This window comes from Mus pahari, chromosome 13 (genome assembly GCF_900095145.1).
Source record: "Mus pahari chromosome 13, PAHARI_EIJ_v1.1, whole genome shotgun sequence".
Lineage (NCBI taxonomy): Eukaryota > Metazoa > Chordata > Mammalia > Rodentia > Muridae > Mus > Mus pahari.
In genome coordinates this window covers 85,205,796-85,228,303 of record NC_034602.1, presented here as the reverse complement: position 1 = coordinate 85,228,303, position 22,508 = coordinate 85,205,796, and the positions used below count along the sequence as shown (strand labels likewise).

At 42.7% G+C, this 22,508-nt stretch overlaps 1 protein-coding gene across 3 annotated transcripts in view; it reads right to left on the bottom strand.

Annotated features, from left to right (window-relative positions):
• Positions 1 to 22,508, bottom strand: part of Fras1 (Fraser extracellular matrix complex subunit 1) — a 405,350-nt gene that overhangs the window by 76,879 nt on the left and 305,963 nt on the right. For all 3 annotated transcript variants that reach the window (XM_021210427.2, XM_029545004.1, XM_029545005.1), the window contains 9 exons: positions 18,709 to 18,840; positions 17,560 to 17,685; positions 15,019 to 15,266; positions 9,928 to 10,076; positions 9,566 to 9,728; positions 7,902 to 8,037; positions 2,742 to 2,932; positions 1,580 to 1,733; positions 202 to 465 (listed from right to left, as the gene is read on the bottom strand). In XM_021210427.2, coding sequence (XP_021066086.1) covers positions 202 to 465; positions 1,580 to 1,733; positions 2,742 to 2,932; positions 7,902 to 8,037; positions 9,566 to 9,728; positions 9,928 to 10,076; positions 15,019 to 15,266; positions 17,560 to 17,685; positions 18,709 to 18,840 — 1,563 coding nt within the window. The remainder of the gene's footprint in view (positions 1 to 201; positions 466 to 1,579; positions 1,734 to 2,741; positions 2,933 to 7,901; positions 8,038 to 9,565; positions 9,729 to 9,927; positions 10,077 to 15,018; positions 15,267 to 17,559; positions 17,686 to 18,708; positions 18,841 to 22,508) is intronic.

Here is a 22,508-nt window from a genome sequence, read left to right as displayed (position 1 = left end):
CCCCCTCCCCCTCCTCCTCCTCCTCTTCCTCTTCCTTCTCCTTCTTCTCCTCCTCCTTCTTTCTTTTTAAACACACAAAACACTGGAGCCAGCCACCTATGAACTAAAACCCATGAAACCATGAACCTATAGAAATATGCTTCCTTTGAATGTGTTTTTCATAAGTATGTGTCATGGCGACAGAAAATCGGGCTAACACACCTGCTGAAAGCTGAAGTCCTCGGTTTATTGCCAAGTGGGGAATGTTGGTTGATGGCAGTTCTATATAGATCTCCATCCTCCCTGTGTCTACATGGAGGCCATCCGTGAGAGAGAACCGGAACTCATCGACTGCCATATAGATATCACCGGGTAAGTACCCAACCAGCCCAGCTAGGACATCCTGGTAGGTGAAGGAGGAGCCTTGGTCTAAGACTGTCCCATTTTCTAGAGGGTCGGAGGCAGTAGACCTCCGGAGTAGATGACCTGCAGAAGGAAGAGGGGAATGATAAAGAAACAGTAGTTTTATATACTTATATAATCAAGACAGTCCACCTTTGCCAACTAGTGTGAGCCTATGTAGAATATGAAGTCCCTCAGAGACCCTTGGTGTTAACACTTAGAATATTGTATGTAGGTATAGGTGGTCTCCTGTAACCTTGTCTATAAATAAAGAAGGCAAAGGTCCACTCTTGAGGCTAAAATTCTCCTAAGGAGACACAAGTGGAAGCGAAATATAGTGGCTTAAAAAAAAATCACATCTCCATCCTCGGATTCAAACCTACTCCATGATCTGAATTCAATTTCCTTTTTGCAAAGTGAAAATAGCCCTCCTTCCTCTCTGCTTACAGTGTACAGATCACAGAGTCTATGTTTTAAATTCCTTTTAAATCAAGGAAGACTGCAAGCATGCTTTTAAGGAGGCTTGTTTTTCTGTTTTTAAGGGGTCACACATGGCAAGGGTATAGTTAATGCCATCAGACTATAGTTATAGTCATCAGAGAAAGCGAATTAAGGTAATCGGAAAATGCCTTTGCCAGTAGCCGCTTCCATTATTAACCCTGCAGCAACAACAGCAATACTGTCTTTAAAAGTCCAACCTGGAGTTGAAAGTGATTGACACCATGCATGTCTCCAGAGCTTTAGCTTGGGGATAGCATTTAGAGGAGGGGGTGGAGGGTCTACATTTGCTTTAAATTAGAGAATGCTCCTGTGGCACAGGGAACATGTTTGTGAGAGACTTCTAACATGCTGACAGGCTGTGTGGGGCAGCACCGATGATTAAATGATGTCGTCTACCCTGAGAAGAAGCTACACAAACACAGAAACCTGTTTTTGCTTGAGATTATAAAGGAGACCAAGAAAAGAGCAGAAGTGAAATTTCAGAGACACCAATTACTTAGCACGCAGGCTTTTAAAATAGCATCAACCAGGACCCGTAAGGCTCTTGGCTAGCTGTGAATCTGATTATATTTTGATGCAGAGAACGGGCTGAACGTAGGGAAGGAGAAGGAATAATGAACCCACCCACAAGCTCACACTCACCACCCATCAGGCACCTTAATGAAGCAGCAGCTTTCCACCTTGGTTTGCATCTTACCATGGTCAGGCTTTTTCATCAATACAAAGATCAGCTCGTTATCTGGGGTGTCCAGATCTTGTAGGCTCAAGGAAGAATTGCTTATCGCCACTCCCGAGCTCAGTCGTACTCCCAGGGGCCGCAAGGTCATCCTGGGAGGCTCATCGTTCTTCCTCTGATGAAAGTATAAAATATTTGGTCTCACACAGATATGAGTTTAAGAAGAAAGAAAACAACCATTTCGGAGAATGAATCATTACTGAAACAACCCTCACTATCCAATCAGTTTTTAATGTGCTGCTGGGTTTAATCTCCTAGCCAAGAAAAGATATAGATTATAAATAAGTAGTCACATAAATAAAAGGTCCTCGGAGGCTGATGGACATTCTGTAAACAGTTACTAAGATATTCTCCATAGGTAGGGTGACCATAATTTTCTAGATGTAAACAACAGACATAATTTAGAAATACAGGTATATTTGAGCATCAGTCTATTTTAATTCAGGTGGCCTTAGAAATTTCTCAACACACCACAGTAGCTATAGAAGGTTATGACCCTGGGAAGTATAGCACCTAGTTCTGCCTCCTAGCCCCGCTCCATCCCTGGCCCTTATACAAGTTTTCACACATTTTATCTTCTCACGGCAGAGGGCATTTCATTCTCAGATTTATCTTTTTTCTCCCTCTCCTTGGTGCCATAAAGCAAGACTATGATAATAGTTTCTCAATAAGTGTAGGATTGAGGATCAAATTCCTTTGATTTTATAGTTAAATAAATAAAGTGAATTTATCAAAGAAAAGGCCAGCAGTGTGTGGAGGACCCACTTGTGGTAATATCAGAGATGGGCATATGTCAGTTTTCATCTAAATATGGAATGGCATGGCGTCTCTGATTCCTACAAATCATTTTACCAAAAACAAATACAATTTATCTTAAATTAGAAATTCAGATCTCCAACTCAGACCTCCCCCAAATGCCAACTACTATTTCCAAAGCTTCCAGAAGGTCAGGGTTATGTGTTAAAATTGATATTTAAATTTGAAGGTCCCGCGCAACCCTGTGCTTGTGAGTTGATGCATGGGCTTGTTTCAGACTGGGATCTCATGTGGTTTAAAGTCAGCTCTTTTAAGAATGGGATGTTGCGTGCCTGAAGGCTTACCCTCCACCTTCCAAAGTCTTTACCTCAATGGTGATATTGATGCTGTGGATTTCAGAGCGACCACTTCCGTCACTCACATAAAAGCTAAACACATCGTGGGTCGGCTCGATGCTTTCATGAACACTCTGAAAGTAGTAAATGTAGTTTTCTAGGACATCTTGAATAGGAAATGACGCCTCCAGGTCACTGTTGGCTCCTGGGCCAAAGCGATCTCCTACATAATATCAAGAGAAAACATGTACCTTGATTGATCAGAATCTGATCTAGAGAAGGAGACCTTAGTTAGCAACACGTGATAAAAGTGTGACTGTGGGAGAGGCCAGGACAGAGCTCAAGACCAGAAACTGGTCTTGGGTTGGATAGTGGTTCTAAGACTCTACCCACCTATAAATGGATGCGCCAGTCCTGCTGTCTCGACAGGGAATCAGGTGATGTCCAAGTACCTGAAACCTCTTGGTTGCTTTACTTTTACATAGGACAGAATATGTGGTTGGTTTCTTTCCAATCATTTACCCAAATAGGGCGTAAATGTCAATACAAATAGCCAGCATTCTAATGTAAACGTTGGCAGTTTCAGAGGCACTCTTCCTGGTATATTCTTCAAGTGTTACCCATTTCTCTAATAAGAAAAAGTTAACTATTGCCTTTTCTGTTTAGAACCTCTCTTCCCACACATTCCCATGTGACTTCCAAGTTTCTTGTTTTTAAGCTTCCTTTATTCTCAAGTCCCTCTCCTATGGTTGTTTAGTTTAGTTTAGTTTAGTTTTTTTTTTTTTTTTCTTTTTAATAGAGAGAGTGAAGGAAACTGCATTTAATTAGGGTTACTGCTTGAGGAAGAGTCAATGTGCCAGTGAATGCACCACTGAGAATGTAACTCGCCACACCCTTGTGACCTTTGTCTCTCTTAGAGCAGTGGTTGGAGTGTTGGCAGGTCCAGTCCTGTAGAAATCTGTGCAGGCAGCCATTGCTGCTGTGAATCCATGGGGACAATAGCTATGACATGAATAGAAGACACCATTTTTCATCACTCCTTTTCTTATTCCATGCCTGATTTCCAAGTTCCTTGGAGGAACCTACACATCAGTTACAACCCAGCCTATAGGATAGTATGCCAAGGCTACTGGGTGCTCAGACGCCATGTAAATACCATAATACTCAGGTACCTTTCAGACTTGGAAGTGTTTGGGTCCCATTCCAGGAGGAAGTGCTGCTATAGTCTGAGTGAGTTTCCCACTAAGAGCATGTGTTGGGCTCCAGCCTGTGGTGTGAAGCCTTTAGGAGATGGAACTAAGTAGGAAGTCTTGGAGTCAGGGTGGCTTGGAGGATGCTAGGACCCTGCATCATCTCTTTCTCTCTTTCAAATCCTGGGCTGAAGTGGAAATTTAAGGGTTCTTTGGAAAGTCAGCTGTGATGGATGGTGTTTTGCTGGGGCAAACACGTGAAGCAGTATTTTCCTGAAGTGAACACGGATGAAAGGCTAAGGCAGACTGATGAAGGGATGTTTAGCTGAAGCAGACACAGGAGAGAGGATGTTCTGCTAAAGCAAGCACGTGATGAAGGATTCTTTGGTAACAACACGCATATATTGGTCTGCCTTACGCTGCATAGTTGAGCTGCATTTGTCAGGACTCCATAGAGAGAAATGCACCAAAAAAAAAAAAAACCTTCTGGTGCTGTGCTGCAGTTTCTTGTTGCTTCCGAGGACTCAGGCTGATTGGCAAGTGACGCCAGCTGAGACAGACGCATGTGCTGAGGCAAGACCGGTGGAAGACATGAGATGTTTGGAGGGAGTATTAAAAGGACAATGATGGGGGCTGAGCTTGGCTTGCTTATAGAGCTAGCCGAGCAATGCTTGTGGGTCTCACATCTTCGATGGTCTTCTCTTCGCTGAGAGAGGCGCAGCCGAGAACTTTTCCTGGCATTCTTCCAGGTCCCTCCTGCTGACTGGTGCTAAAGCTAAGGCCTGGCTGTCTGTTGATGGCGTCACTGCTGATTCATGTTTGCTATCCCAATTCTACTGATCTGGACTACTAGCCTATCTGTAAAGTGTTTGTCAGTGGATTGATCTGACACTGCTGACCTGTGGACTGAACTGCCAATTTCCAGACAACACAGACAGGAGTTGCTCCAAAGAACCTTTCTAAACAGGCCCACTTCCCCTGTATCTTTTCTTTTCTACTATCTCTGGTGGTTGTGGATGGTAAAGCATTTAAGAACCATCATTAAAAATAGACATTGAAAAAGTTAAAGTTACACTGGGCTTAAGGAGAAAGCTTCATCATACCATATTACTCTGGTTACGACGAGTTGCCATAGCTAGGGGTCCAAGTGACCACGAACTACTACCACTGATCTCAAAAGGAAAGTATGTCTTGTCTCTCTGGAAGTTGACTTATTTCCAGTATGTGTTATCATAACTGAAAATTGACTAACGGGTATATTTTGGGAAGTGAGATGCTCATGGGACAGCTTTCAAAGTTCTGTCCTTTGCTGCCTCCTGATTCCTCACCCCATCCAATAACAAATGTTGCAAAGGGCCAAGGGCGAGAGTAAACAACGTCCAAGTGATGGATGGCTTCGCCTGGTCTTGCTTCTAGCCAAGTCCTTCTAATTGATTGATTTTTAACTCGATACCACAGTTTTCTAGAGCGGAGAGAGAAAAAATTCTGTGTCTACACATTTCTTGGGTATATATGAACAACGCAAAGTAGAGGTGGTCTGTATAAAAACCAAAGAGCTTCCCCTACCTTCTCTATGATTCTTTCCAAACACCAGATTTTAAAAAGGCTATTAACCTCCTGCCTGTAGACAGGGCTGCTTGCTGGCATCCCCATGTAAAGACCAGGACTGAAAAATGCCCTTTGTTGGCTTGTTTTCTTACAACTTGCTTGAAAGAAGAGAAAGAAAATTGAAGCTGAGAGAGACCTAAGCATCCAGTGACCCAGCATTCCCTGGGACCGGGAGATCATGGCTTCCAGAAGGAGCTGCTGAGAGCACTTCCCAGCTTTACCTTCTCCTTTCTTCAATCTTCACAAACCAGGGACTTTGGCTTTGTTATCTGGGTCAAGAAGAGCCTCAGTAAACGATACCTCAAAATATACAGAATAAAATAAGCCTTGTTTTAAAACTGTTGGAGAGTTAGTTGGCCATCAGGGGAGTCAGACAGGGAAGCCGCAAGCATCAGTCTTTCCAAGTTTTAAAATTGCACTTTCTATTTTTGATGTACATCTCTGATGTGTGTTCCCTGCCTGCCTCAGCAGAATGTCCTAGGTACAGATTAAACCATCCCCGGTGAGTGTGGCTGTCATCCTGGACACCTGCTTTACTCAGCACTGGAGCTGAGACGTCCTCAGAACAACTCAGTGGGTCATGCCCTGATCAGGCCAGTCCCGAATGAACTTAGATTCTATGCCATCAGGTTTCATGCCCAACGCGGCAATCATTCTGTTTTCCATTCTGCTTGGTTAAAAAGTATAAAGCTGCTTTTACCACATTTAAAACTATGTTCCAAAGGCCTAGAATTAAATTTAGGTGGCGAGTTTCATCGGCATACAATACATTTGCTTCCAAACAGAGGTATGGGGCTTCCTCCTCTGAGGAAAAGGCAGCCTCTTCAGTTGATATAAACTGGTCAATTATTATGTGCCCTTGAGCATCTTTTCTTCCCCTTAGGTTCATGCCCATTCCACTAGAGAATGAAGAGTATCTTAGTGGTCCTAGGACAAGCACCCATGCTGGGCATCATGCCTGGGCGGACAAAAAGTGTTAGTTCATGGGCTATACCAGTGGGAGCTTTGGGAATGCTGCCCAAGAAACTGTGTTTTCACAATGTCTTCGGATGTGGCTTATACACATTATAGTTTGGAGAATCTTTTATTTTTTCCAGAGCGTCTGAGACTTGGCAGAATTTTGACAACAGCCTATCTGGGCTGTTTCATGTGCTTCAGGTAAATGTCAAGCTGCATTACAAGGGATGCTCTCCCACCTCACGGATGCGGAGGCGCTTGTCTCTTCAGGAGATGCTCTTTTTCCTTTGCCCACAGTGGCTCCCTCTGACCCTTCAAGTTCCAGTTCCCTGGAGCTTTTCTGCCCATGCAGATAGAAGCAATTGCTTTGTTCTGTTCCCTCAAGGCACTGCTCCTCTGCTGTCATTTACCACGTAATCCATCAGTCTTTCTATCCGTCTCCCACCCCAGGCACGGGGGTCAACGTTATTCATGTTAACACTGCATCTAGCACGAACATTTGTCAGAAGGAGCTTAATTATGCAATAAACAAATCTTCGGGCACACACGGAAAGACAAGGGAGGGAAAGGATCCAAGACTTTCGATAGGAGAACATGACCGTTTTTAAATGAGTTTCTGGTTATCAGGCTCAAGTGGCAGCCACCATGCTGGACACAGACACCTGCAGTCAATGGCCTGTCTGTGGGAGCTACTAGCTCTGTGCCAATTAGAGTCCGGCACGGGCATTTGTTCACTGGGGAATCTCATTGCAGACGCGGGTAGCTCAGAAACTGGCAGGAGCTGTCTCAGCTGCCAGTCACAGCGGGTCTCCAGGGGTCTGTGGACTGCATGTGCCTTTCACCTCTCCTTGTGTAGGATAACCTCCAGTGGGTTTAGGGCAGATGGTACAGGGGAAGGATGCTGAAGAGGATGTCAGAGATAGACAGCATGCATTTCAATTCACGACACAGCCATAGGAGGAGTTGAGAGACAAGCTACAGTTCATCTGAACTGCAGCTGCCTCATAGGAAGGGGACCGGGACCTCTGTTTCCTTGACACCTAATTCTGAATACAACCTGTGAGCCCTTCATCCCCCATGGCTCATACTCCAAATCCTTTTACTCTGCTCTAGTTTTCCATTTATTAACCTTCTAACACCTTATGTTTTTTTCCCCCACTTATTCCTCTCTCTCTGCTAAGATAAAAGTCAATATGAAGGTGGAGAGGGTTACCTGTTTTGTATACTGATATATCTTTGATGCTTAAAAAATGCATGGCATAAAGAAAATGCTGAGTGACTTTTTTTCTTACATGAAATAAACTTTCCTTTCTCTCAGTTTCTGGAAAAGCGGGTCCATCTCGCCTTAATGCTCCATGTCCAGGTTTAATTAGAATATGTCCCCTCCCCTCCATTTCCAGATCCTAAATAGTGGCCCAGCCAAGCCCCAAGGGTTACCTGTTCCTGTGTTCTCAATGCAGCCATACTTGGGCAGAGCGCTTAGTTTAATGACAGCGTCGCCCTGAAGGTTGTCCTGATCTTCAGTCGCAAAGAAGTGGTGGAGAGAGAGTGGTGCTCTGCCTCCCTCGTCAACCTGAGGGAGGAAGGAAGACACAATGGACTACTGCAGGGGTCGGGTTCAGAGCCAGAAACTGTTGCCATCAGCACCAGTTCCACTTTAGAGGGAGGTAGATCTCTGAAGGTGAGGGAAGGTGTCTGCTGCCAAAGCCCGGCAATCTTTCAGCACCTCACAGAGACACGCACACACCTCTGCTGTGGGTCTCCTATCAAAACTGCACTTCATGCAATGATGGATCCGGGTATAAAGCAGTTCTGGCCAGTTCTAACCACCCATCTCAACACGTTTCAGGATGGGAGAGCTGCCTTCTCAGGGCATCAGAATTCCTTAGAGCATAGCTGGAAAATGACAGATGCAGCCCTCCTTCCCATTCCCTGGGTTGACTGTCCTACAGGCTAGAATAAAAGTCCCATTTATCCCCTCATATTGTATATTTATAGGGGTGTAGAAATAAAGAACTACTATACCTGAAAGTTAATGCTTATTGTAACATCAAAGAAGACAATAAATCAATATATGTAAAGGCAGTTGTTCAAACTAACCTTTTCTTTAGGGTCTGGCTTTATGTGCTAACTCTGCAGTCTGGACCTGATGTTTTTCACCTGCCTGCAGGAAATGGTCAAGGCATTTTACCCTGAACTCATGGCTACACGCAGGGTGACCTATAAATTACAAAATGGGACTCTTGGAATGGAAATAGTTCAAGTTACTTCTCCAAGTTGGTGAAGATAGGAAAAAGACCACAACTATTTGGAAATTATTCAGTTTCATGAATTTTAAAGTCCTCCGTAGAGCCAGAAGCAGCCTAGGCTTTGGGTATTATTGTTTCTGTGTAAGGCAGGGGAGGGAAAATTAATACCTGTGAATCCCCTGCCGTGCAGCAGACACTATGCTAGGAGTGATGCAGGCTATTTTAATTAACCACCAGAGAAATCTTTATATAGTAGAATTTGTAATGTTTAAGGAAAAAAGCAGAGGCTAGAAAGAATTAAGTGCTTGTTGTAAAGCCAGTCTGGTAGTACATAACAAAGCTGGTACTGGCACTCAGCTGGCAATTTCAGTGACAGGCACATGTTATAGTGCCTCTCACATAGGATTTCTTAATCTTATTAACAATAATATATGCTGGTTTAATTCGTGTGGGGTCAGCTTTCTGTGGTTTAATTGTTAGCAACACTAAACTGTACAATCCTCAAGAGAATATTCTATGTCTGTTTTATTCCCATTGCCAACGATCTCCATTATATTCTCGTGTGTGTGTGTGTGTGTGTGTGTGTGTGTGTGTGTGTGTGTGTATGGTGTGCATGTGTGTGTTATGTGAATATAATGGCTTGATCTTTTGTATATAATTATTTTATATATATACACAATACACACACACACACACACACACACACACACACAACTTTACAACAACAGCCACTGCCTAGATACTTTGGGGGAAGAACTTGGTAGCCCATCTAGGCAGAAAACCTTTAGCTACATCACCAAGGCTGCCAGCTTTCCCAAGCCCTTGATGGTTATTGATCTGAGAGCTCTTTACCGTGATAAGGTCAGCAAAGGCAATGATGTGTGGAGGGTTCTCGGCAGGAGTGACCGTGATGGTAAAGACCTGGTTGTCCACATGGTTATCATCCATGTCTGAGACAGAGAAGTGGAAGCCATCTGTAACCGAATGCCCGTCCGTCTCAAACACAGCTGAATACCTATAAGAAGAAAAAGGTTTCATCACCTCAACAAGCTGGGGAAAAGGAGTTGTGATTTTTTTATATATGTAAAAATGAGATCAGAAACAACATGTTCTTTAGAGGAGCTGCAGCCTTTGCTTATGTATTGTAATACAATTACTTTAAAAAACACACACACACAAAACCCTTCGAAGAATCCACAGAGGTCTTCACGTACCTGATGTTCTTATTGTTGATGTCCTCCATGGTGAAGTTGGAATCCCCCGAGAGCTCGTCTATGTCAGGTCCTGAGCTTTTTAAGAGCACACCATACAGTGGCAGAGAACTTAACCGGATCCAGATCTCTGGGTCAGGGGAAGAATCGTCCTAATCAGGGAAACATGAGTCAGGACGTGAATGCAGGCTTGCAGAGGCCACGGTACGTAGAGTCCCACAGGGTCTTCCCCCTAAGCTAAGGGCACCTGCCCACTGCCCACGGCCATAAAACAACACCACGCCCAACTCCACGAAAGCCCAGTATTTAGCCCTCATCAAATGCCTCTGGGATAATAATATTCTTAGAAGACAAGCTCAAGGTAACAGTGGGGAAATTCACTCATGGTATATAGGGTGTAAAACAAAGAGATGTTTTATTGTTTCTGTAAGAGCCGTGGGGGGTTGTTTTGTTATACATGCATAGTACATTAGAGAAGATGGCGGCTCTAACTCATTGTTCTATAAACACGGGCACAGGCTTCTTTGGCAGTGTCTAAAAAACACTTTGCATTTTAGAAATACACAGAATTCCCTTATAGTATATAATACACTCTACAAATAATACACTCTACAATGACGAGAGTCTGTGAAACAGAATTTGCTTAGCCAATGATTCACTCCAAGCAATACTAATGTGACAAAAATTTGGATTAACAAAAGAATTTAGGAGGTCCTGTGGACTTCCTTCTATGAGGACCGAATCAATGGATCGCTCCCTAGGACACTTAATCTTAACAAAGAACATTTCCTTCTCCTGTATTGTTTATTGAGAAATAAAATCAGCTTTCTGTTTGTCTGCGCTGACAGTAACAGAATATCTTCATGAGCAATTTCCTCTTTCTTCAAGAATATTTTTGGAAATGTCTAGGAGGCAGGAGGTGTCTTTTTGGAAAATTTCCCTGGGTCATCTGTTGTTCAGAGGAGCTGACTATGAAAATGGGAGCTTTCTGTTTTATTTCGGCCACAGTGAAAACAAATGTTGTGTGATCGGTTTTACTGTGAAAGGCAAGTTTCCCTGGCTACACTGTGCAGCTGGTGAGTGCAAAGGATGTGGAGCAGATGGGAGCTGAGCCAGGCAAGCAAGCTCCGGGTCCTTGTCATGTCTATCCACACCACAGAATTGCCTCAGCTCTCCTGATACTCGCCCAGAAAGGAATGGGAACTTAGGCCAGCAGCAAGACTTCAGAAAATTCCTTCTACATGTATACTCCTACTGTTTTCTCCTTTTCCATGTGGGGGATTAAATAGAAAGCATAGGTTTCCAGAGAGTTGTCACCTACTATTCCTGTGAGTTCTTACTGAGAAAGATCTCTAAAAGACTGCTGAAATTCTTCAAGTACCCTCTTCTGAGCTCTGAGAAACCACAAGGACAGCGTACCTGACTCTTAATTAGAATAAGGAGTTTCTGACTCACAGTAAATCTGGCAAAGAAATGCTTATTTCGTGCCAGGCATTATCTTATTATACTTCAATTTTGAAAAAGTTCTTGGATTAAAATGTGAGAAATCCGCTATTGTATTCTTCTTCAAAGTATCTTGCCATAATTAAAAAAAAAATCGCTAAATTTTAGACTAGCTAAGAGATTGTGAGTTCATTAACATGCATAAGAAAGAGATACTGTTCTCATGTAATTTCTCTGTTCAAAGCCTTTCATATTCATTTTGGATGAATTCTTATTTTCATTTTATTCTTCTTATTCATTCTAAATAAATTAACATGTAATATGTAGCTATAGTGAATATACATAATCATTTAGCACACATATATCCATGAACCTATCCTTCAATGTGAGAATTAGATAATAATTAATTCAAGGTCTGGGAAGAGAGCTTAGTCAAGAACGTGCAACCATAAGGATCTGAGCTTAATCCTTAGAAACTATATTAAAGAGAGTCGGATTTGGTGGCATGTGCTTATAATCCTAGCGCCAAGTAGGTAGACAGGCAGATCTCTCAAAGATCAGTCGGCCTAGCAGATATGGAGAGTCCTGGATGAGTGAGAGACACTGTCTCCAACAAAAGGCCCAATACAAAGCATTGTCTCCTGGTCTCCACATACTCACAGATACATGCACAGAAACATACTGGAATGCATGAGCACATTAATTAACTTGTGTGCACTTCTTTTATTCTGCCCCGGAACCCTTTTAGCACTCTTGATTTGTTTCTCCTTTCCTTTACTATTATTTATTTTGTTTTTCAAGACATGGTTTCACTACGTGGCTCTGGCTGTCCTGGAACTAGCTCTGTAGTCTAGGATGGTTTCGAACTCAGAGATCTACATGCCTCCATCTCCTGAGTGCTGGGGTGAAAGGTGAAAGGTGTAAAACACAACTCCAGGTTAGAATCTTTAAATATGGTTTGATATATTTTTAGAAGGTATATTTTTGATGTAAAAAGATAACACCAAGTTAGACTCTAATCTTTGGGGGTTTCTTTTCCTTTTCCCCTTTTTATATTTTGGAGAATTTTTTTAAACGTAGCCCAGGCTGACCTTAAGTGTGAGAACCTCCTATTTTCCTACTGAGAACCCTAAGTGCTGAGGTGAGAAGTGGGGGTTACCATGTGGCTCCCTCTTCCCCCTCATTTCTTCCTTTCATGTCTTTATCAGGAAATTCATTTGAGTTTTCTCTACAGTTGGTTATAGCATCAGTTTTCCCTGGAAGTTTCTATATTCTGTTAAAACTGATTCCCAGATGCACACAATATAATAACGTTAATGTGTTGTATTTTGAATTATTTCAGTTTTGGATGGTATATGGAAATGCCGTTCATGTTTTAATATTAATCTTGCACTTCTTGTATTACAAAGAAGAACAGCGAGGCAAGAGTGTTTCAACAACTTGCCAGTGGCCATTACACTCCAGAGAGGCAAGATTGAATTAAAATCTATCAATCCAAAGCCCAACGCCCCCCTACACTAAGGAAGCTGTGGCAGGGGATGGTTTATTTGGCACAGTGCTTGCCCCACACATAAAAACCCTGGATCTGAGCCCCAGCACTGCATACAACTGGGTGTACCAGTGAACCCCTACACTGGGGAAACAGAAGCAGGAAGTGGCCAGATGTTCAAGCTCATCGTTGGCTATCAATTGAGGTCCTATCTAAAACTGAAAAATGCAATAGAATGAGGGAACCAACCACTCAGAAGCCACCCCCACCCCCTGGCTTTGGTATGTCCCTCCATCCTCTCCTCTCAGCTCCTCCCTGGTGTCCACACTCTAATTACAAAGAGACTCAGCTCTTCCTATCTCTCTGTACTCTGTTCATTTATGGATGTCATTTCAGATGGCTTTTCCATGATTGAAACCTTCAGTATTTCAGGGAAAACATTTCCATACAGTACAGCTGAGAGACTCAAAGTCTATGTGCATCCTTTAAGAATGTATGCCACACTGTGCTTTCGGTAGGCTAGAAGCATTCCCTGAAATCTTTCTGCTCTGCTAGGTCAATTCACATTCAATCAATTTTTGAAAATGTATGTTCAGCTGCCAATGAGCTCACGTTCTGATATGCAGCTTATAATATGTGGTTAATGAGCAGGCACTGTTCCTGGGCTGCTATTTCAGGCTGTCAAACATCTTTCAAGCCCAGTGATCTATTGATTAAGTCTGAATTCATACATTTTTACAAATTTATAACTTTCACAAGATCAAAAGACCATAACATATGATAAAAAAATAATCTGCCAATTAAAAATCGTTGGAACTTTTGCTGAAACTGTAGCACACCCACAAGAGAAATCGAGTGGTATTCAGTTTCTCAACATTTAAGAAAAGACAATTTGAAGGGGAAAATAATCTGTACATAGAAAATGTTGAAACACCAGTGCTTTATCTAATTACAATGATCTGGGACTTTATAGTGAGATACTCCAGCCCAGAAAAGGGGAACTTAGACTATACAGTATTTAAAGATGAGTGGTAGAGACAAGCTGTTCACTGTAATTTTGAGGCCATTGAAGGAAAAATTCAATAGTAAGACTGATTACCATTCAAATAATTATGCTTCCTTTCAAAGCACAACAACTAATCATTATTATGTTTATATAGACAGCAGTTATCTTTTTACAACACATATAACTGCAAAATAAAATTAATTAACCTCATTATCCTTTGCCCTAGATGCAGAATCAAAGAAGGGAGATGAGCTTAATTACCAAGATCATTTAATCAAGCCTGAGCCAGACATGGAGGAAATCCCCATTATCTTAGTTTCCCCCATTTCCTTCACCACCCTCGTCTTAGGGTAAGAGATGGCCAGCAGGCAATAGTCTGGCCTAGGAAGCCTACAGAGAGGCACCACCAAGTGGAGCCTTGTATTCTGTCTAGACTGGACAAGAACAAAGCCAGTGAAAGTCAGCTTTCTTTCAGGAAGCCAGGGTCAGCCATTACCCCTTCATCACTCACCAGGCAAGCTCTTCTCAACTGTGCCTTCCCTAAAATCCCAGAAGAGTGCTTGCACCCACACTCAAAACAATGACCCCGAAGCTGTTACGTCAAGGGAACTATTGCTTTTCGACCATCACATGCTCTTGGGGTTCCCAATATTTTCATTATAGTTTTTCTTCTTTTTGTGTATATGTGAGTCTGTGGTATAGGTGTATGTGCACGTGAGATCATGTGTATATACATAAACAGGTGGAGGCCAGATATGATGTTTGTGTCTCTCTTGGTCACGGGAAGCAAGCAAGGTCTTTTGCTGGAACAAGCTTGCCGACTCAGCAAATCTAGCTCGCCCCGTTGGCTCAGGGGAACTCTTCTCCCTCCCGAGAGCTGGTGTTACAGGCTTAGCTGCTGTGCCCACATGGCTTTTACACGGGTCCTGAAGATCTAAACTGTAGGCTGCACTCTCCATGGAGCCATGTCCTCAGCCCTCACCAGAGACAAACTTTCACTTGTCCACCGCTAAGACACAGGGCGAGGCCAGAATGTGCAGTCTGACTCCAAAGAGAGCAGCGGAGAAAAGGGCCTTTTACACGGTCTGTACCTGCTGCCCAAGTACCCAGCCCCGTCAGAAGTGCCAAGAACAAGAGAATCGGTGTCAGAACTTACCACATAGGCAAGGTGTGACCTGGTGATTATGGCCGTATGTTGACTAGCAACCGTCATGCTCAGGGAGGAGCCGGGGGCCAGCCTGGGCCCTCGGTTCTCTGATGGGGACACCTCCACTTTTACTTCTGATGTTGTCACTGTCAGGCCATCTGTGACTGAGATCTCCATGCTGTCCTCCCACGCAGAGGACCCATCATGTACGTACTGCAGAACGTTTCTCTCGACTTCATCATATGTGAAAGTGTCACCTTCCAAGGATAAAACAAACCCAGACCTGTAAAGCCAGTGGTTTCTGGGAATAACATTTCTCATTCATACAGCGCCTTTGCTCTCCCAATTTCAAAATGTGCTTAGAATCATAAACTCTGGGTCTCGGACGTTGATGAATCTAAGCACCCATCCAACCTAGGATTCCTTCGACATCACCATGGAGACACGGTGGCTTAGGCCCTCCTTACCCATTCTCAAGGTGAGAGGCTGTTTGACAAGGTAGCTAATTTCTCTGGGTGATAGCCTTAGTGTGTTTCCTTTTTTAAGGTTCTAAATCATATTGAGCTAAGATCGGGCTCTGGGTGAACATTCATCACTCCTAGTTCTAGAAAAACAAAGAACACACTTATATTCTTCCTGACCGTTCCTCTGATCTAATCAAGGTACTATACATTTCTTGAAGACTTCAGAGACGGCACGCTCTGATCTGTCAGGTGCATTATTTAAATTTGGGTGCTTAAGGTTCTGGGGTTTTGTTGTTGTTGATGTTTTCTGTTTTGTTTTTTTTTTTTAATTGAAAATGTGGAAATACATTTGAGGGCTCAGAGCTTTGGGCTCAGTGATTGCTTAGCATATGCTAGTCCCTTCTTTTGGGCAATAGCATTGTAAGGGAAGTTGTCGCTTGATGTTAAAAGTACAAATGGCATAGCTCAGAGTACTCACTTATAACACATCAGCATAACATACAAAACAGGTAGTGTGAGAAATTTTAGCAGAGGTTTGTGGGTAAAAAAAGTTAAGAACAATTCAAATCGATACTTTTAAGTGTAGGTTTGATTAGAAATTTAGAAAATGTAATTCACAAATACTAAAATTGCTCAAAGTTGCTGGACGATGGAACTTCTGTTTGGTTGTTGTTTTTCAAATGAAGCATGCCTCTAGTTATGGGCCGTCATGATTCCACAGAACATGGCTGTGGAAATAGATTTGGGAATGGTCTTCTGGAACATTCTTTGGTGTTCCATCTTCTGCAGATTCCTTGTTATAATGGCTACTCATCTGTGCTGAAGCTGAGGACTTTGTTGCTTCTCCATCTTAGCATCTTCCCCGTAAGTGCACAACTTCAGTATCACCAATGCTGATGGGCACTGCCCCTAACAATAGCTCTTAACTCTCTACCAACACCTTCAGATGCCATGGACCACATACGAGTGCAGGTTAAAAGCATCGCTGGAGAAAAAGGACTATGATGCACAGGTTAAATGCATCACTGAGGGAACAGGACAAGGGCGGCTTTATGCTCCTCCTGGGATGCTGCAAAGCACTCCTAATGATGATTCCTTTTTCATTACCCTAAAAACTTGCCTTTGGGACTCCCAAGAGCCATTAGTTGTTCTTTAAATTTTTAATCTGTATTTTAGGGCAAAGACCTACCCCACCGGGGAAATTCAGAACATATCTAAAAAGTAGCCATTTCAGGAATTTGAGAAAGCAGATTATGGAGGTGAGAATATTTATTTTGATTTATAAGGACTCACTATTTAAATAAAATCACCTAGATTTTTATTGTTGTCTGTGTGTTTCTCTATACTCCCTAAGCAGTCAATATATACATTTAAAACTTTTTTTAGATTTATTTTATGTATATGAATGTTTTGCCTGCACAAATAGATGTGTACCATGTATGCGTCTTGGTGAATGTCAGAAAAGGGCATTGGCTCTTCAGGAACTGGAGTTACTGATGGCTGTGAGTCACCTGTGCGTGCTGGGAACTGAACCTGGGTTCTCTGAAAGAGAAACGAGTGGTCTTAACTGCTGAGTCAACCGTGTAGCCCAGTATGTAGTACTTACAACCCAGGAGAGCACACTAGATACTATTTTTAAAAACTGGCTACATGGCCACACTGTTACAGAGTTTATATAGCATTTTAAAGTATGTCTCTTTTGAAGAAGCATAGAGCTAAAATTACCAGTCTCAGACAAATATTGTAAAAATTCATATGAAAAATTTAAGAGAACATATGAACCTCCATGAAAAGCTTCTTCTCCATCTTACCATCCATTCTCTAAGTGAACTAGAGCCTTGTTGGCCCATCTTCCCTGCAGCATCCCCGATTTTAGATCATGGCTGGAGCAGGTGGGGGCTAGAGGCACGTGGCAGAGGAAGAAGTCTAAAGTCTAGGTCAAATATGTCTCTTCTCCTATGTAATCGCCAAACACATTTCACCTTTTTTTTCCTGAGTCGCATAAAACTAATAATAGCTAAAGGAAAAAGAAAAAAGAAAAAAAAGAAAATCCCCCAAGCGGGCCAGGGACAGAGAAGGCAGCTACCTGCAGCCATGGTCACCGAGGACTTCGCTGTGTACTTCACGAGCGTGCCATGCTGAGGAGGCTTCTGAAGCTGGAAGAAGAGCTCTTCCGGCACCACCTGAGCATCTCTCACTACCAACTGCAGGCCTGTGGGAAGGAGAAAGAGAGTCTCACCATAGATCAAAACCACAGGCCAGCTGCGGGTCCAGCAGCGAGTAACCCATAATCACGGTGAAGATGAGACCAGCTCACCCAGCAGTTACAAGTAGGGTCTTTCTAAAGTTTCCTTACAAGTGGGCAGCTCAGAGTTCAGAGTATCCTTTCCTCCTATCCAAATGAGGGAAAGCACACAGGCCAGTCACAGGCCTGCCCTGACTAGTCGCTTTCAGAAATATATACACAACTGGTCTTGCTTTTCATTGTATGCCCCTTATTTTCCTAAATCTACTAAGAGAGCTAGGTTTCATGATGGCTGCTCTGGCCATCAAGGAAGCAATGCATAAAAATGACTTTCAATGTTGTCTATATGCTTGTTTATAATACTGCTTACAAATAATTTTTGGTTGAATTATAGACGTTAGACAATTAACTTCAGGACCAAATCCACATGTAGAAAACACATATGGATCTATAGAGTGCACACTTAAAAAAGAATCACAGTGTGTGCCTTTCACCAATAAAATGCCCTTGATTTAAAAAATAATTCATAAATCTGTAAAGAATAAACATATTTAGAAATAAATAGAATCATGCACAAGATAGGCAGCTGTCGCTCCTCATGGCTTCTGAAGGCCGCTGTGATCATTTCTGCTCTCCATCACTTTCTAAACAGAAACCAAAAGCAGCCACTGAAACATGTTCCCTCAATTCTCTCCTCAGCTCTGTTACTTTACATTGGAGCAAGGATAACAAATCAAACTCCTGGAGGCTGGGAAATAAATTCTGTTTAGCATTCCATCACAAGGCTGGCCTCTGAAGGATCTATTTCCTCCTCTTGCTCTCAGAACTGCTTTTATTTGCATAAGAATAGGTAGGAGGATGGATGTAGGTGGGAGCTCACACACTTGAGGTCACTGCCTTTTGGGCAACCGTCGAGAAGTTTCCACAGGAATGCTGCAGCAATACAGTCCAATTCCCAAGGCACGCTTCTTTCAGGTGCCCAGTTCTCACCTAAAGAGGTCCGGCCTCCAGGGCTAACTTCCAGCAGGGGAGCCTTGACCTGAAACACAGGCGGTTGCAGATCCGAGTGCAGCAAGTGAATGGTGAGGGCCATCTCTGGACTCGTGTGCTGCCCATCAGAAACTGGCAGGAGCAAAGACAAAGAAACACTCTGAGAAAAGCCTGCTCATTAAGGTTGAAGTCTACTCTTGTCTGGATAGCCTTCTGGAAGATTCCCTTCAATGGCAGGACTTCTCCTTCTCTGTCTGACCTTGTCTGGGGAGTTAAAAAATCCTCTACCTGGAGAATGTCACATAGCCTTAGTCAGATTACAGGTCCTTTCTCCTGACAAGAACCCTTTGGGCTAGCACCTGAGATTCCTGAAATGCTTCCCCATGCTAATGAGGTGTTTTAATACCCTAAGCCTTCAGCCAATGACCTTTGCCCATCCTGGATGTTCCCACCTAAGACTCCTAAATTACATAATCCTTGAATTACCCCAAGTAAAGCTGATCTGCCTCCTTGCACTTGATCCTGCTGACAACATTCGCTGTATGTACTCACAGAGCTTCCAATAACTCCACCCCTAACCCCTATTCCTGTTAATCATCTGTGATGTCTTTGCATTTGTGGAGCAATATTGGTCAATGATGCCCAAGGGCTGAGAGGAACACACACACACACACACACACACACACACACACACACACACACACACGATTGAGCACATACATGTAAATAAAAAATCAACTTGTGGTCTGGTCATCTTTAGCCTATTACACGAAGACTTAACACTTTGAAAAAATGTTTTAAAAACAGGGGGAAAAAAAGTAACCAGAGCAACTCTATCAAAACTTTTTTATGGATAAGACATGAAAGTTTATAAGGACAGAGATGATTTAGAGGCATGTTAGTGGTAAGTAATGTAAAATAATTGGAAAAATAAACAACAACAACAACAACAAAAAAACCCATGCCTGATCTCATACAACCCAGCCTGGCCTCTAACTCACTATATAGCCAGTGAAACTTTGAAGTCCTTCTCTTTCTGGTTTGTCTTAACTTCCCAGTAGCTACAGTTACAAATATGTGTTCTGTGGGGCTGGAGAGAGGTTAAGAGCACTGGTTCTTCTTACAGAGATCCTGGATTCAATTCCCAGCAACCACATGATGGCTCACAACCATCTGTTATAGGATCTGATGCCCTCTTCTGACCTTGTCTGGGGAGTTAAAAAAAAACCCTCTACCTGGAGAATGTCACATAGCCTTAGTCAGATGCATTAAGACAGAGTACTTGTATACATAAATACATAAATATACCTTCAAAAAGATAAGTGTTCTCAAGTGGTACTAGCAGACTTCTATTTATGAAAAGGTTCCTTGAATTAATTCTTCCTTCCAGTATCCTAGAAATAATACTTTCTTTCAAGAACTCCTTTTTTAGGAGTGACTGTGTCATATTGTTTGTTGTTGTTGTTGTTGTTGTTGCTATTTTTTAAATAAGGACAGACAACATTTTCTGTCTAAGTGTTTTGCAACATTTGTGTGAAAGTAAGCAGATCCATTTTAATCCTGTCCTTATATACATGACAACAAAGAGAAGACATCATAGACCACAAAGAGAAGACATGGTAACTAAACAGCGACCTTATACTTCATTTCCCTGGCTTATTTCTATCCAAGAGGACCCTAATCTTCTATGAGAAATGAAGGCAGAATTGTCCAACCCTTGACTTTCATTTCTGTTTTTTCCATAACTCAATACTCCTCTGCTCTTCCTAAAGTAGCTATAGTGAACCCAGGTGCAGTGGATGCTGGTCCATCGGTGTGTGCTCTACCATGGCTACAGAGAAAATGGCACTGCTGATGGTTTTAAAAGACTTTTCACTTGCAGATGGTTTGGTTTCCAGAACAGGTTTCCTTCACTTTCTTCTGGACTTGGCAGCAAGTTAGCGGGAATCTGACGCCTTAAGCTACAGGAAGCATAGCTCAGGATAATGATTTCACTAGGGTTGTTTTAGGTCTGTCTTGGAGACAGATATAAATGATTGAGACTTCACAAGACAGGGTTCATGTCTGGTCACAAAGAATGGCCAAACAGCCCCTTGGAAGGACAGAGAACAAAATCTACGTGAAAATGAAGGTTTTGTGACTCAGATCATTTTAATAAAGTGTCAAAATAATTGCCACTGTTCCTCTGTATACATTTAATGTCCTTCTCTTTAGATGATCAAAGATAGAGATTGGGTGACCCTTAACAATGAAGGCTTGTGGACCAACATGCACTTTTCTGTTAATTTTTGTCAATTCAGGGCTCTCTTGAGGTTCCTAGGGTCTACAATAGAAGTCTCTGTGTTTAGAAAAAGAAATAATTATGAAACCAGTTATATTTACTATCGCTTCCATTGGTTTTACTTTTAAAAGGCTCAGGGAGACTTCGCCACAGTGGAGGTCATCAAAGGCCTAACACTGCAAGAGCTTTTACTCGGTCACACAGCTGTCCACTGTGAGCAAACACGCCCTTGCCTCTTAGGAGCCAGAAAGCTGTCGACCAGTGTATAATTAGAAATCATGTCACATGGTTGCAGTGTTTTGAAGGCAAATGCAAAAATTGACAATAAAAATATTAAGGATTGCATATCTTCTCCCTCTTAAGGAGTTTCTCTGCTTTTTTTTTTTTTTTTTTTTGAGAAACAGTCACACTGCTCTTTTGGGTTAAATGTTTCCTGCGGGGCCCCATTTACCTGATGTGTGTTCTTTGCTAGAGCTGCTCTGCAGGGGGCCTATGCTTATCATAAAGCCAGTCAAGTTGGGAGCACTGACTGTCTTCTCTTGTGAGCAGATCAACCACAATGTGCTGTTCACTCTTATTCTGCAGGTTAATGTCAGGACTTGGGCTACTCCCTGACTTGGTTCGTTATCTGTCCAGTTCAAAATTCTCTATCCCCAAAGTCCTTTCAAAGAGGTGGCTGCCATCCTACTGGATTCCAAAAGTATTCCGCCTAAAACACACACACACACACACACACACACACACACACACACACGCACACGCACACGCACACGCACACGCACGCGCACGCGCGCACACACACGCACACACACACACCTTGGGCAGCCCAAGACCCAGGTCCTGGGAAAGTTAACTGTTAACCTTCCACCTCCTCAAGGCTTCTAGTTAAAAGGATAAGGCACGTTGGTTCCATTGCTTTCTGTGATCTATCTTTTTTATACCTCAGACCACATAACTACTCCATACTGCAGGTCAGGACCTCCTACTAAACACTGTTCTGCCCTTTTCCAGTGGTAGACAGGACATGCAAGATCCTTTAGCTTGAAAATGCTGAAAACAGTACCCATCGTTGGAAGATTCCTAGGTCATTCCTATGACAATGTTTATTACAAACTGATTTTACAAAGGAAACAACAGCCACTCTTGGATCCTGATGGCATGGATCACCTGCGGGTCACTCACTAGTAATGGGGTGGTTATGAACAGTGAGTTTTACGTAACCATGGTGCGACCCTGAAGCTCACTGCATGATGCTTCCATCAAAGAGAAAGGAAATGCAGGGGAGTTTGAGTAGAAAAGCTTTTTTTTTTTTTTTTTTTTTTCTGACCCACCAAGATTTCTTCCCACATGAAGTATCACAGGATCCAAGGATGGTGATTCCAGCAGTTAACTAATCCCAGTTAAACAGTTGGCTTAAAAATCAGCCATTTTCATTCTAACCTGAGCAAGAGAAAAAGAATAGCCTTTCTCTGTGCTCCCTCCGTGTCTGTGGCCTTTCTCTGTGCTCCCTCCGTGTCTG